This window comes from Arthrobotrys flagrans, assembly GCF_004000055.1.
Source record: "Arthrobotrys flagrans strain CBS H-5679 chromosome Unknown unitig_3, whole genome shotgun sequence".
Taxonomy (NCBI): Eukaryota; Fungi; Ascomycota; class Orbiliomycetes; order Orbiliales; family Orbiliaceae; genus Arthrobotrys; species Arthrobotrys flagrans.
Window position 1 is genome coordinate 5,294,172 of NW_027137547.1, and position 14,265 is coordinate 5,308,436.

Below are 14,265 nucleotides of genomic sequence, written 5' to 3' on the forward strand. Positions count from 1 at the left end.
TGATGTCCGTGAAGTAGTGGGAATGCGCCTGATCGCGCGACATGAAGTGCTGTCAGGAGAGGAGTGGAGCTGATTGGGCTGGCGCGCATGATATCACCCAAGGCCGACGTCTTGGCATTCGTCTCATCTGGAGCTGCGCAAACTGCTGGGGATTCGTGTCCGGTTGACCGACCGCGTAACATAACCCCACGAAGCTATCGATATAAACCTCACGACTCCTTCATGATTGTCTGGAAACTAGGCGCTAGAGCGGGCTCAACTACCTGGAGCCTTTAGATTTCTGTCGGTCATGTCGCTGGAACCGGGACGGTTGGATAACTCGCCGTTGAGCTCTGGCCGGTCGTCGCCAGCGCCAAGATGGACCAATGAGTATGATGGTATGAGGTACCCCCCACTTGGGGGAATCTTCAGTTAAGAAAAGATATTGAAGAAGTAGCTAATTGTTGGTCAGATAATCTAATTCAAAGAGATCCGAGATCGTTCAAGAAATATGCCGCGGGTGTCGAAAGAGCGCTGGCACTCTTTGAGAACACTTTACAAGAATGGGCCGACTATATCTCATTTCTCGGAAGGCTTCACAAGGTACTTGGTTGTCTTGATAATGTTCCTTGATAAAACCAAAATAATTGACAGTTCTGCAATAGGCCATCCAAGCGAACCATGGGATTGCCGTCATACCCTCAAAGTCCATTGTATCGAAACGTCTCGCACAATGCCTCAATTCGCGGCTGCCGTCCGGAGTTCACCAAAAGTCACTCGAAGTTTACTCTAGTGTCTTCTCTATAATCGGAGTATGTATTATAAGATAAATGTTGGAATAATGTAGACGAAGACTAAGAACTGGGGAGTAGCAAGAAGGCTTAGCTCGGGACCTTGTAACATGGACACCAGGACTCGCTCCATTACTTTCGTACGCTGCTATCAGTGTGAAACCATACTTGCTTACGGTACTCGAAACGTATTACCTGCCTCTCGGGAAATCTTTACGGCCGGCCCTTCGAAGTCTTATTCTATCAATTCTTCCTGGGATTGATGAGGAAGGAAGTGAGTTCTTCGATAGAACTTTCGCCTTGTTGGAGTCGATTCGAACGAACATCGACGAGGATGCATACTTTTGGCAGTGCTTTCTCCTTGCTTCGATGTCGTCTCCAGGGCGAAGACAGGGCGCATTGGCTTATCTTTCACGGAAGTTGCCGAAATTGGGCGAAGAAAATGCTCTCCAATCTCCATTGGTAACACCTGAACCAGGGCTTCTTATCAGATGCTTTGCAACCGGGCTTCTAGATAACCAATTGCTCGTACAACGTGGTTTTCTGGATGTATTGGTCCAATGCTTGCCACTATCATCTCCTATTCTCCAAAAGTATGTTTCGAATTGTTTACTAACATCGAAATATAAATATGCTGACATGACGTCGAAGGCTGGTTACACCTAAGGATCTCGAGAAGCTCCTTGTTTCGGCATGCAGGGTCGTACTCCGAAGGGATATGTCCCTTAATAGAAGATTGTGGGTGTGGCTTTTAGGACCAGAGCAACCGGAGGCCATAGCCTCCCCGATTAATGCTGGTGCCGATACTAATTCGTACTTCGGTCGATACGGTCTGAAAAGCCTCTGCGCAGGACTCACTGAGCGGATATTGGTACACAAATCTGATCCAGCAGAGATGGCAAGGCCTTACAGAATCTTGCTTTCTCTCATGGACCGTTGGGAAATCGGTGGGTCCGTGGTTCCAAAACTTTTCTTCCCGGCGATGCAATCGGCACAACATTATGAGAAGCTTGCCCCTTCACCGGAGAAATATCATGAAGTTTTAAGATCAGCCGCTCAGTTTTTTGATGGCGTTGAGCCTGGCTTAGTGTGGTCCGAACTCCTAGAAATGTTGCTTACATCTCTAGGATCAAAGTACTACCCATTACTACAGAATGAGGCTGCAACCGAAAGACTCACTGTTGCAAGATACGTCCTTAAGACCTTTAACGTACGTGAAGAGGAGATGGTCATCATATACGCCCCGCTAGTGTTATTGGCTATCATTGCGGAAGCAAAGAAAACCGAAAACCCACTTACGAAAGCGAATCAATTGATCTGGGGAGTTGCGAGTGATCTCATTGATTTAATTCCTGGGAGTGCTTTCACTTCTACTATGGTTGAGGACGAGTTCAGTGTTGATCTAGACGCAGAAGCGATCCTTACTAAAGTTACAAATTTCTTTTCTTTGGATTCGAGAAAAAGAACAGCGTTTCCACCGTTTTCAACCAAGCTTGGAGGTCATCTCATTTTACGACAATTCGCTGAACTAACCTCGGAGTCTCTGAAAAACAACGAGCCAAATGTCCCCTCTGCCACGCGATTCCTTGTAAAGGTCATGAAAAAGGTTTCGTTCGACGAGACTTTCAACCCCGAGAACCTGCTCAACAGTATTCAAGTGATTCTAGAAAACCCTGAAACGAGTTTTTGGAGCATTGCGGGTGCAGCCAACTTATTGGCAGTACTGGTGGAGAAAGGATACACCAATGGGTTTGCCACCAAGCATCTTGTCATTCCATTTGTTAAGGCATTTTGGACAGAATTATCCCCAGACACACCGAAACACCATGTTGAGGCCACATGTGGAATTTGGACTTTACAAGCGTCCTTTAAGGATCAAAGAATTGAGGCTGCTATCTGTAGTCTTATGGTCGAATCTGGCATTCAACCTTCAGCTGCCCCTGGACGCCGTTTTGCTGTTTTATGGAACCACAGCCATAGCTTTCTAGATTACAAAACGGTACTCTCGAGGCCCCTGTTCCTTTTGCTAGATGCTCTTGGAGAGGATGATGAAGAACGAAACGTACATACTCGTGGATGGTTACAAAATCTTTCGTCCACTGAACGGTAAGTATTCTACATTGCTGTAACTTAGTACTACGTGACTCACTAACTCGGGGGACAGGTTATTCGATATCATTCTTTCCAAGATTCTCCAGTTCCCCTTTCTCGGTTTACCTCCTCCAGCTGGCGTCAAGGTCGCAGCAAAGGATCAAGGCATCACGGATGACACAGATATCGAAACATGCATCTACTATTTCCAAACATTGAACAATGTTTTACGATTTTCGACCGAAGCAGTCCTCCAGTCTTTAGGTGAAGATCACCTCACTACGTTCGCATGGCTCCATGAATATCTCGACGATGGTAAGTTAATTAAGTTACTGATAACCACCTTAGACCACTACTAACATAATGCTTTAGCAATTACGGAGGAGAACATTACTCTACAGGCCGTTCTTGCAGAGTTGTCGTATTTTGCGATAACGAAGTATGCGCCTGATGCCTCTGAGAAATCTGTCATCCGATCAGTTACGCGGCTACACCGATCTTCCCTATCTGTTCTTCACCAATTGCTTCTAAGTCCTTACTCTACTCCACTAGCAGACTTGGAGTTCGAAATAAAACTAGTGAAACGGCTTCAAGGTGCTTTGAGAGAAGATGATACCTTCGTTCAGGTAGCAATACTTGATGTTCTATTTGCATCATTAAAATTGAGCCTACGCCGGCCGGATTCTCAGCTTTCTTTACTTTCACAATTAAAGCCGCCACCTTCTCGAGATGGAAAAGGTAGTTTGCGGATATCGAGTGCCGCAGAAATGGAAAAAGAAGCAGCAATGGCTCAGCCAACACCTCCTCACGACCTTATCCAGGTTCTCATCGATGGGCTGTCATCTGCTACAACTAGGCCGGTTCTTGACAGTTGGATTAACTTCCTTACAGAGTGCCTACCGCTTCTCTCACCGGTCATCTTCCAGATTCTGTTACCTTTGGTGGAATGTATTTGCAAGCAAGTTCGGCAAACCTTTGAGATCCTGAAGCAACAGTTTCGGGATTCGGATTCCGCTATCAATACCCCCGAGGCAACTTTGGTGGCCATGTTAAATGGATTAGAGCATATTATAGCTGCAGCACATGACCAGATCATGGTTGCAGAAGTTCGGTCCGCAATACCTAAAACTCCACACGAAACTGCTGGATTTTTCGGTAACATGGTATCAGGAGTGTTTGCCGGAGAGGCACCTGTTGTAAAGAGCGCGAAAGTAAATAACCGGCTCACCGTTCTTCTCTGTTTCCAGGATACCGTTCGTATCTGCTACTCTATATGGTCTTGGGGAGACCCTAGCGCTGGATTCACGAGTGTGGACAGTTGTTCTGCGTCTTATGCGTATACATCGTCTAGAATGAGGGCAAGGGCGAGACGAATACTGGAGCACCTATACCAGGTCGAGACGCTTGAGTGTTTAGAAACATTCATGGAAATGTGGAAATCCAGCCCCTTAGGGAACACTTCCATTTTCAAACTAATTAACGTTTTGGACGCATCAAGACCGAAACATACAATTGGAGCAATCTTCAATAGTATATTTAGCCGGACAAATGCTGCGGTACTTGAGCAGAACCGTCGGTCATCCTTAACTTCAGAACTAACCGATCTTGACGTTGCGGCGTTTTTAGTTGACTATGTCAAGTCTTTGGAAGACGACGCGATGGAAGAGATTTGGTCTGACTGCTTGCTTTTCCTATCTGATGTTTTAAAGAACCCGTTCCCGCATCGACAAACCATACCGTTGCTTCTCCATTTCACGGCAATTATTGGCGAGAAAGTAGATAACACGATTTTCGGGGAGCAGAAGAAGATGCGGAAGGATCTCGGGGTAAGTTCGGTATCCGGAACCCAAGTCCACCATAGAATGTACTAATTGGTATAGGATGTTTTCATACGAATCCTAGGAACGGTATTTACACTTAGACCAGCTGCTGGAATTTTGCCGGATATAACGATTTCAGGGGAAAGAAGGCCTTCAGAGGCCGAGCCAGCCGCTGACGATATAACCGTGATTCTTAATAACATGGTCCCGAAGCTTCGTAAGATTTTGGTGGAACAAGATCGAACTGTTGGAGCCGTTACAACCATCATTACCTCATATGTTGCTCCAGCTCTTCGATCGAAAGCCTTCCCTACTGCCCTTCCTAAAGCCCTGCTTGAAATGATATATCACATCACCAAAATTCCAAGCACTCAGAAACTTTGGAGAAAAGAAATATCAGATGCCTTCAATGATAACAAATTCTTTACGGCCAGCGTTTCTAATGTGAAGAACTACTGGAAACCATTACTACAACAATGGATCATCAGCGACAAAGAACGGATGCTCGACTTGTTTGCCAAAATCACACCCCCAGCGACTGCCGGCGTCTTTGGCGTTGGTGCTTCAAGTGCTCGGGCTGAAGCCGATAAGAGGATAGGACTAGTTCTGAGGCGTATGACGATGCTGCTTCTAGCCGGAGAGAAGGATTATTTTGCAATATATTTGCAAGAGTTTGAAGGAAAGGTTTTGGAAGTCCTCAGCGCAAATGCGATTACCAGCCCTAGCGCAGCAACTCGTTGCGAAGTCTACCTCTTCCTACGCGCCCTCGTATTAAGGACGGATAGTATCCACCTTACCAGCTTTTGGCCGATCATTGTTTCGGAATTGCAAAGCCTATTGATGTCTTTGAGTAGCGCCGGGATGCCAAAGGAAGGGACACAGGAAACATATACGGATGGAAGTTTACTAGAAGGATGCAAGCTTCTTGATACCCTTCTGGTTGTTCAACCGGATGAGTGGCAACTAAACGAATGGTTGTTTATTACGGACACTGTCGAGGCTGTTTACAAACCGGACTATACCGTTGACGTTCCATCGATAGCTTTGGCCGACTATGTCAGTCGCGAGCTTACGGAGAGTAAGACAAGGGCTAAGAGGAGCGATAGCGTTGATACTATGACTGGAGAAGCAAGTAGTTTAAGGCGGTTAATGATTAAGGAGAGAGATGCGGCTTTGATACAGGCGAATGGGAACAGTAATGGGGAGGTTAAGAAGGTTGTTACTCAGTTTTTGAGATACTTGAGCATTTGGAATTTCGAGAATACGTATGGAATGGGGAAAGTGGATGAGGATAGTTTGGAAGAAGCTATCCTCGCTGACTTGTTTGATGAGGCGTAGACCAAAAGCTCGTGTGCTTTATTTGTAGATAGACCTCTGTAACCGTTATATGCTTTTAGTCTTTAATTTCTTAGGAATTTAAATGTTTGTAATCTATAGGACAGAAACCCGTAGTAGTTTACCTCTTTTTCGAATTATAAATCGCCATCCCAGATGAAGCCGTTAACTGCTTGAGCCTCTTGGAATTCGAAACCCGTTGCGTACAATATCCAACACGCCTACAACCATGTAAAAGTCGCGTTCGTGAAACCCAACTTGCAACCGCGATACCCTCACCAATTGCCTTCAAAACTCACTTGCAATCATGGATTACGACTCTCCAGTATCTCCGGCGGTAGTCGCCCGGCTCCAAGCTCTAACTCGTACATCATTCCTCCACGCCTCCTCCATAAACAACTACCCCAGACCCGACCAAAGTGCCCAGGACACTGTCGATTCCGCAGAGGACCAACATAGAAAAACCGTTCGACAAGATATTAGAACCTTAGACGAACTCATCAAAAAGCAAGAAGACGCGATTCGAGGTCTAGAATCCCAGATTGAGAGACTACACAAACGGGAGGAGGCTACTCCACAAAAGATCGCTGTTGCAAAGGCAATGGCTCTGAAAGATGGGTCTAAAAGCTACTTTGACGAATTACCGTGGTTGCCGGATGATGATAGTGGGGTTAATACTTTACTCACTCTGCGGAGTGTATTAAAAGTCATTGAAGCGAATAGAAAGGGGGTCACAGATGCGGAACGAAAGATCGAGGAGGCGAAGAAAACGGTTAGACGGGAACAAGGATGGGTTGCTACTGCCCAAGAGATGGAGAAGGAGCTTGATAGAAAAATCTATGAGCTTGAGGGAATCGATCGTTTACCCGAACCCACTAAGAGGCGTGAAAGGAAACAGATTGAAGCCTATGAAAAGGAGACGAAGGAAATGACACGGATGAGTGCGAGACTCACGAAAGAGCTTCAGAAGTTTGTGAAGGAGAGACTTGGAGCTGCTATTGCGGTGGAAGAAGCTGGTGGACCGGTTATTGGGAGTAAACTTAATGTTGTTGAGTTGAAGCATTATCTGGAAATTGAGGGCGAGGAGGGGAAGACCGGGGGGAGAACCAAGGCTGCGAAAGCTAAAGAAAGGGGCCAAAAACGGCTTGATGAAATATGGGGCACCCGGGATGAAGAGGGCGTCACGATTAGCTCTGATGAGAAAGCCGCGGGGGAACTCTTGGAGCTCGTTGAGGTATGTCACGAACCAATACCTGCCCAGCTACACTACATTCACTAATATTGTGGTAAGACATTGGTCAATTCGATGCTCAATGATGATCCTCATGCATATACGAGGTTGACTCGGGAGTCAGCTGCGTCTCGTTACTTAGTCAGGTCTTTTGTGGCCACTTTGCATCCTAAGGATGCACTGCGGATTCGCCTGCTCGACTTCGGGGGCAAAATTGATGGGGCCTTTGAGAAATTCTAGTATTGGGCTGTCTAACTATCAGAAATAGCTACCTCTTTCAGCACATCCCGAACAATTGCTACTCCTCCAAATCCTTCTTCCTCGAGATTCACTCTCCAATTCGCCGCGGCAATTCTCACTGCTTTGGAGCCTCCCCATGAGGTACCGCTGACCCATATCTTCCCAGTAGCATTTATCTTCTCCGCCAAAACATCGTTCAAAGCGTCCTCTTTAGCTCTAAATAACACAACCATAAACATATCATCGATATTTGGAAGCAGTAGCTCATAGTGCTGAGAAATTTCGTCTTGTATAATCCTCGCGATCATTCTGGCATGCAGAATCAACCTTCGGATGAGGGCACTATATCCGGATGTTCCAAGTGCCGCCAAAGCTGCATATATTGGAAGGGCACGAAAACGCCGCGAATTCTCAATATTGACATTCTATACTCAATGAGTTAGCTTTCAAGGCCGAAATCGGAACGGCTGTGGTCTATACTAACACAAGGTACAGCAATATCTACTCCTGACGTTGCAAGATAGGCGGCTCCTGGATTCTCGAAGACTCGCTGCAGAACATCTGGATGTTGTGAAAAGAATAACCCAGCATCATATGGCCTTTTTGGAGGCCTAGGGTTAGATGTTTCGTTGGTTAAAGATCGAGAAGCATTTTTGGTAACTTACACATTCACTAGTTTGTGGCCATCCGATGTTATACTATCCGCGAGCTCAACGCCAGAGCACCAGCTATGAATTTTATTCCAATCCGCCAGCCTCTCTGTCTCTTCGTCATATACCTTAACACAACGAACGGGTAATCCAAATGCTGCATCAATATGAAGCCAAGCTCCATATTTTGTACAGAGCTCCCGGAGACGTGGTACGTCACTCATGAAGCGGCCCGTATTCACTTCCCCAAGCTGCCCAACCACTATATACCGCACCTTATCTTCCTCCTGTTTCACAAGAAGGCCTTCTAGGCGCTCGAAACTTATATTCCAAGGCTCTGCCTCCGAAGCTGGAAGATTGATCAAATTCTCCGATCCTAGTCCTAATATGGAGGCAGCTTTGGCAATTGAAGAATGGGGCTTTGCGACAATGATCTTGATGCCATTGTGCACTCCAGATTTTATAGCGGCCTGCAAATAGCCAATCTTCGCAATGCTACAGCTGGGATCGTCTCGCGAGAATAACCACTCACGACCACAAGCAAGCCCTACAATATTACTCCCCGTGGCGCCTGTAGTGATGGTACTACCTAGAGCGAATGATCTTGGGAGCTGGAACAGATCACACAGGAGATACAATGTGTGTCGCTCAATGGTTGTATGGATGCTGTCTTTGGGGAGATGAACCATTACGTCCAAATCCAGCATTGTAACTAAGAAATCCGCCAGAAGAGCTGGAGGGAGCGCACCGCCTGTAACAAATCCATAGAAATGTGGGGAAGATTGAACAAAAATCCCGGGGAGGAGGTCATTGAGAAGGTTCTGAATGGTTGCGTGGGTACCCAATGACTCTTCGTGCAGGGCAGCTGGCGGCTCTACTTGGATTGCTGTTTGAAGAAGATGTTCTGATGGACGAATTTCTTTCGGTGGATTTGAAATATAGTATTTTGTTATAACATCTTGAATTTGCACAAGTAAAGCTGAGAATTCAGCTTCATTGACAGAGAAAGGGTTCGGCATCTTGGGGGCCGTTTGTCGAAGTATTTCTAGTATTGACGCTCAACAACGTAGCCCAGCCGAGAATCCGTAATATCAGCCTTAGAAGTCGAAATTTAAGAAATATAAGCCCCTGAGATTGCAACGATTTCTGTGGGGCTTTAGAACCGAAGCTATCGTAGAACCGCATTATGCCGGCTGCTGCCTAATTTAGCAGTGTAATCGATGTTTGAGCACACGTGACCCCGCGTGGGAGTAGACTTGTCTCGAACTAACAAGCGCGTGGCATACAAAGTAACTTTCACCTGCCCAACAAGCGTCTCAACTTCATCAACTTCGATATCGACACCATCTCCTCAGACTCAAGGGTATCGCGGGTGCGGCCTCGGTAACGAGGTCAAGATGCCACTCGGGTTTGAACGTAAGTCTTCCGATCGCCAGGGCCAGGTGCTGGTCGAGGCTGGCACCACGGCACTACACGAGGTCTGATCAGCACACACGTTAGCGTTTTGGCTCACCACGCATATCACAGGCCTCAATGAACGGGCCCAACGCCCGAATAAGAACATAAACTTCATCGAAGCCTTGAAAGGCCCTGACCAGGAAGTGAGTATCTGCCATGCATAGGTTTCATGCCGGGTCGAACTAAAAGTGTTGACTCTCGGGCTGCACAAAGAAGGTTTGATACAGCTGCCAACAGGACCAGCTAACACATTAATATTCCTAGATTGCAAAGAATATACTTGAGCGAGTAGCTGCAATTGTATATCCCGTAAGCTAGCTCCTTTTCATTATCAGGGAAAAAAATGCATTAAGCGGTCAGCTCTAATTTTCAGGATAGATAATGAAGAAGCATAACATCGTCGTGATGAAGTACGTTAAGCTGCTTCACTATAATTTTCGAGGTGTATACTTCCCACTAAAGATAAATACACATGCAGGCTAGAAGAATTCCCAGCAAATAGAGAATTTTGGGGACGGAATTTCAATGCCGGAGAAGTTATACAATTAGTCCTCAAGAATCATAATGGATCGTTCCTACCAATAAGCATGATACAATCCGTTATGTTACATGAACTCGCACACAAGTAAGTTCTCAAATTTCCCAACAAAATACAAGTCTAAGTTTCTAAGCTAAATATTTTTATAATAGTACGGAGATGGTATGCACGAATAAAAAAAAAATCTGTAGAGGGATTTGCAAAGACTTATTAATGAGTGTACTGAATAGAACCACTCCCGTCGCTTCCATGCGGTCAGATTAAAATATGTTGCTGAGCTCGAAGAGTTAAAACGCAAAGGATACACCGGAGAAGGCCTCTGGGGTAAAGGGCGTTTCCTCGACCCTTCCATCGACCTAACGAGGGATCGACAAATCCCTGAAGAGGAACTACCAGCGGATTTATGTGGTGGTGTATACCGACGTGTCAAGAAAAAGAGAAAAAAAGTAGATTATCAAGAGCAGAAAAAGCGGAGGATAATCAAGAAGTTTGGGAGCTTGGAGGGAAATACTGTCGGGGGCGACGACGACCTAAGACGGAAACTAGAGAAAGGAAAGAAAACGAAAGGGAAACCGAGGGTAGCGGCTAGTGCTAGGGGGAGAGATTTGAGAGCCGAGGCTGCCTTGAAAAGGTTTGAGACTCAAAAGAAAGAAGAAGAGGTCAAGAAGGATGAAGAAGGTTACGCAGAAGATGAGGTTGAAGAAGAAAGTGAGGAATTGGTAAAGTTGGAAGACGACGACGTTGATCTCAAAGCCATGATGGAGGAGAAGAGTGCTCTTGCCTGTGGTGGAAGTCAGACCTTGGGGCCCTCGAAGGATGCCTTCCCGGAGATTAAGAGCAACGATGATTTTACGACGGTATCTAGTGGTAAAGGTTCAAAGGCAGAACCATACGAGCTCGATTAAACCGTCACCAAGGCTGGCGGCTGCTACGAGTGCTATTATTATTATCACGACTCCTACGACTCTTACGACTACTATTCCTAATATTCCTCCCACTAGTAGCAGTACTAATGAATAATAACTACCCCTCAAACCAACAATCAAGTAAATCAGTTGTTAAAATCTAGTCCCGAGACCAGCTAAATCGGGCGGTAATTAACTGCGTTGGTGTTGCATTTTTTTCGGCTCTTCCCGTCGAATGATGTCGTCGCACAGGTTCCGATGACGTCACACAAACCCGTTCGCGATGTTTAAACATGTTTCTGGCCAATTAACGAGGAATCCATGCGTGAAAGTGAAATTCATAAAACATTCAAAGCCCACTCCTTTTTCTTCAATAAGATGTAAATCTATTCTTTCTCACCCAAATTCATCACAATCATCACGTCATGGCCGATACCACAGCACCACCCACAGCTCAAACACAGCCTTCGACCACGAGTGGCGCTATCGTATCTCTTTTACCAAATGCGATAGCCCGAACAGCCCGCTTGATATATAGAACGGCACGGTTTACGGCTAGATACTCAAAAGATGTCTACATGGGCTCCGCCATAACCGTTACCCCAAATTATGCAATAGTCCGTCAAGGACTACGAGACCGCTACACTCTCCTCCACTCTTCAGTAGACTTTCCGATATTCCATCCTTCAGGAGAAGGCCTACCTCCCAAATTCAACGTTTATCGGATGAGAAAAGGGTGGATCGATGGTTTCTTTGGTTGGAATTCTGCCAGTTGGACTGGCAAGAAAGCGAAGAAGAGTAGTTGGAAGGATGTAACTCCTCATGTTGAACTGAAGAGTTTTTCATCCGGTGGGAAGATCGTGTATACCGCTGCTGATGGGACGGAGGTTTCTCCTTCAAAGTCGTTTTGTAAGGACGTGGTGGGATATGATTTAAATGCTGCCGCAGAGGAGGAAGAGGTATCGAACGCGAATACGAGGAGATTTGATGCAGTTACACATGTTAGTGTTCATATTCCTTTGACGACGCAGGATGGGTTTTATAGGTTTGTGGTGACGGATGAGAATGATAAGGTATTGGTTGTGGTAAGTTTCTGATGAATACAGAACGAAATATATCCTTAGAAGTGCTAATTTTTGTTTAAAAAATGATAGAGCCCGGAATACACAATTCATCAATCCTTCACATCTTTCGGAATCCTACGAGGATCTTCTATACCCGCTCTGCCCATTCAATTCGTTGGCTATCTGATCAAAAAGTCGATAGCAGGGGTAGTTAGCGGCTTACTAACTGCACTATATTTCACCGGAGGGCTACCTTCAAACCTTGCGGTTCGACTGTTCATGTGGTACTACAAGAATGAAGTAGCAGATGCTAAAGACAAGGCACTAGCTTTTGCCAGAGAAAAAAGAGCCATCAAACCCTTGGACTATCTGGCTTGGGGTGCTGGAGGTATGTTTGTGCCTTCGCAAGAATAGCTCTGTGTTGTAATTTTGCTGATGGATTATTTAGGTGCGTTGCCTGGAAGTCATGGTCGGATACAGCAGTATGAACAAGAGTGGGATGGCAAAAAAGGAAGTTGGTACGTTAGGGATGTGAGGAGGCAGCAGTATGCTTGATTTTAGGGATCTTGTTTGATATGCAGATATGGTGGCATCTGGTCCTGTGTCTGAGATATATCAGGTGTTCGTATCACACTGCTTGTGGCGTCAGGTGTATGTTCACGGGGCTTGGCCTTGGAGTGGCCCATCTACACAGGTTTAACTTGGGTTCCAACATTAGGTTCCGTGGGGATCAGAGGTTTTCTAAGGGTATAGAGGGTATATTGGTGTATTATTAACAGAAATTAAGCATGTCTGTGTGCAATGATATCAAAGAACAAGAAGGATGGTGTAGAACCTAACGAAGACATGATGAAAACGCCAGCACCGTAATACTCGAGAATATGCAAAAAGAAAAAGGAAGGAAGAAAGAAGAAAACCCCCATCAAATATCCACGTACGCCAAGATAAATGCAGCCAGCAACATAGTAAAACCGTATGCAAAGGAAAATTGATGAAAAGAATGAAGTAAAGAAAAGAAATGGGTATCAAGAAGTCGCATCAACCCTCAAATAACAAATGTCATGATTCCCATCATCGAAGAAAGCAGGCGGCGGACTATCCGACGTCCCCCAACTCCAATCCTTCCGGATCAAATCACCATTTACCAACCATTCTTGTGCGGGGAAATAGTAATCAGAATCTCTATAATCCCAATTCCCATACACCGGTGCTGCGTTAAAAGCACATTTATATTTTGTCCAAATGGAAGTGTAGGGATCCGTATGCACAGAATGGTGAAACTTTCCAACATATAACTTTGGGTGATCACCGTTAGGACCGGCGTTATTGCGAAAGCTGTCACCTTCGGAGTAAGCTTCGGGAATATCAGCCCACGGGAAAACGCTATTGGTGCCTTCGTTTTGAAGGATGAGTTGTTCACGGTGCCAACGCCAGTCTGTGGTAGTATTCTGTTTAAAGGTGACGACCGCCCACTCCCAATCATGTCGATGACCCGTATCCTTCGGATAATACATATCATAAAGGATCCGGATCTGATTTACGTTCGGGCAGTATCTGAAATGGTAGTATGTTGGGAAAGCGGTCGACTTGGTGTAAGGCCCGTCGAAAGGAGCTTGAGCGGGGCAACCAGCATCGAGAGAACCGTAGAGCCGGCAAAGGTCGGTATCAGTTCCGTTATTTTGTATTCCGTCTTTATTGACGGCGGAATCGGGAATGCAGGTTCCCTGAGGTAGGAGCCATAATGGGGCAGATTCTCGCACAATCCGCTCCGGGTCTGCGGTAACCACTTCGTCGTCATAACCACGGTCGGCGAAAGCAAAGCTAGGAACTAGTGTGACGAGAAGCAAAAGGAAGAAAAGAACGGTATTTAGAAACGAAAGTCTTGTTGCTATTGCTATGGTGTGTATTATAATTTTCATTATCCGTGGGTAATACTTCGAAGTCTGATGGTTGAAGAGAACGGGCTCGACGAAGGCGTTTTGGTTTGTCGCTTGTTGTACTTCGGTCAAGGAATTCGGGAAAGCTGAAGTAGGTAACCTCCCGTTTCTTCAACCAGAGGCGTCGAAGTGTATATCTGTCGGGCATGTATGAAGAAAGTTTTTAATCGTGGGGTTCAACCTCGGTGGTGACCTTCTTCCTGACCACACGATGATACCAGCGTTT

At 45.8% G+C, this 14,265-nt stretch overlaps 6 protein-coding genes across 6 annotated transcripts; 4 read left to right on the forward strand and 2 right to left on the reverse strand.

The window, feature by feature from the left end:
* Positions 1-289: 289 nt before the first annotated feature.
* Positions 290-6,019, forward strand: DFL_002923 (uncharacterized protein; the record flags this gene model as incomplete). Its single annotated transcript, XM_067631782.1, has 8 exons — positions 290-377; positions 452-582; positions 645-791; positions 852-1,363; positions 1,422-2,876; positions 2,935-3,176; positions 3,234-4,687; positions 4,742-6,019. 8 exons carry the CDS (start codon positions 290-292, stop codon positions 6,017-6,019), a joined length of 5,307 nt encoding a protein of 1,768 aa, XP_067494294.1.
* Positions 6,020-6,323: 304 nt separating this feature from the next.
* DFL_002924 (uncharacterized protein) lies at positions 6,324-7,487 on the forward strand (the record flags this gene model as incomplete). Its single annotated transcript, XM_067631783.1, has 2 exons — positions 6,324-7,250; positions 7,308-7,487. The coding sequence occupies 2 exons, from the start codon at positions 6,324-6,326 to the stop codon at positions 7,485-7,487; spliced, it is 1,107 nt and encodes a 368-aa protein (XP_067494295.1).
* Positions 7,488-7,498: 11 nt separating this feature from the next.
* Positions 7,499-9,156, reverse strand: DFL_002925 (uncharacterized protein; the record flags this gene model as incomplete). Its single annotated transcript, XM_067631784.1, has 3 exons — positions 7,499-7,912; positions 7,972-8,086; positions 8,153-9,156. The coding sequence occupies 3 exons, from the start codon at positions 9,154-9,156 to the stop codon at positions 7,499-7,501; spliced, it is 1,533 nt and encodes a 510-aa protein (XP_067494296.1).
* A 378-nt stretch (positions 9,157-9,534) lies between these two features.
* Positions 9,535-11,038, forward strand: DFL_002926 (uncharacterized protein; the record flags this gene model as incomplete). The annotated part of the gene is made up of 7 exons (XM_067631785.1): positions 9,535-9,553; positions 9,665-9,738; positions 9,860-9,904; positions 9,974-10,005; positions 10,074-10,220; positions 10,286-10,295; positions 10,364-11,038. The coding sequence occupies 7 exons, from the start codon at positions 9,535-9,537 to the stop codon at positions 11,036-11,038; spliced, it is 1,002 nt and encodes a 333-aa protein (XP_067494297.1).
* A 425-nt stretch (positions 11,039-11,463) lies between these two features.
* DFL_002927 (uncharacterized protein) lies at positions 11,464-12,657 on the forward strand (the record flags this gene model as incomplete). The annotated part of the gene is made up of 3 exons (XM_067631786.1): positions 11,464-12,123; positions 12,193-12,490; positions 12,551-12,657. 3 exons carry the CDS (start codon positions 11,464-11,466, stop codon positions 12,655-12,657), a joined length of 1,065 nt encoding a protein of 354 aa, XP_067494298.1.
* Positions 12,658-13,127: 470 nt separating this feature from the next.
* On the reverse strand, positions 13,128-14,021 carry DFL_002928 (uncharacterized protein; the record flags this gene model as incomplete). The annotated part of the gene is made up of 1 exon (XM_067631787.1): positions 13,128-14,021. One exon carries the CDS (start codon positions 14,019-14,021, stop codon positions 13,128-13,130), a length of 894 nt encoding a protein of 297 aa, XP_067494299.1.
* Positions 14,022-14,265: the final 244 nt, after the last annotated feature.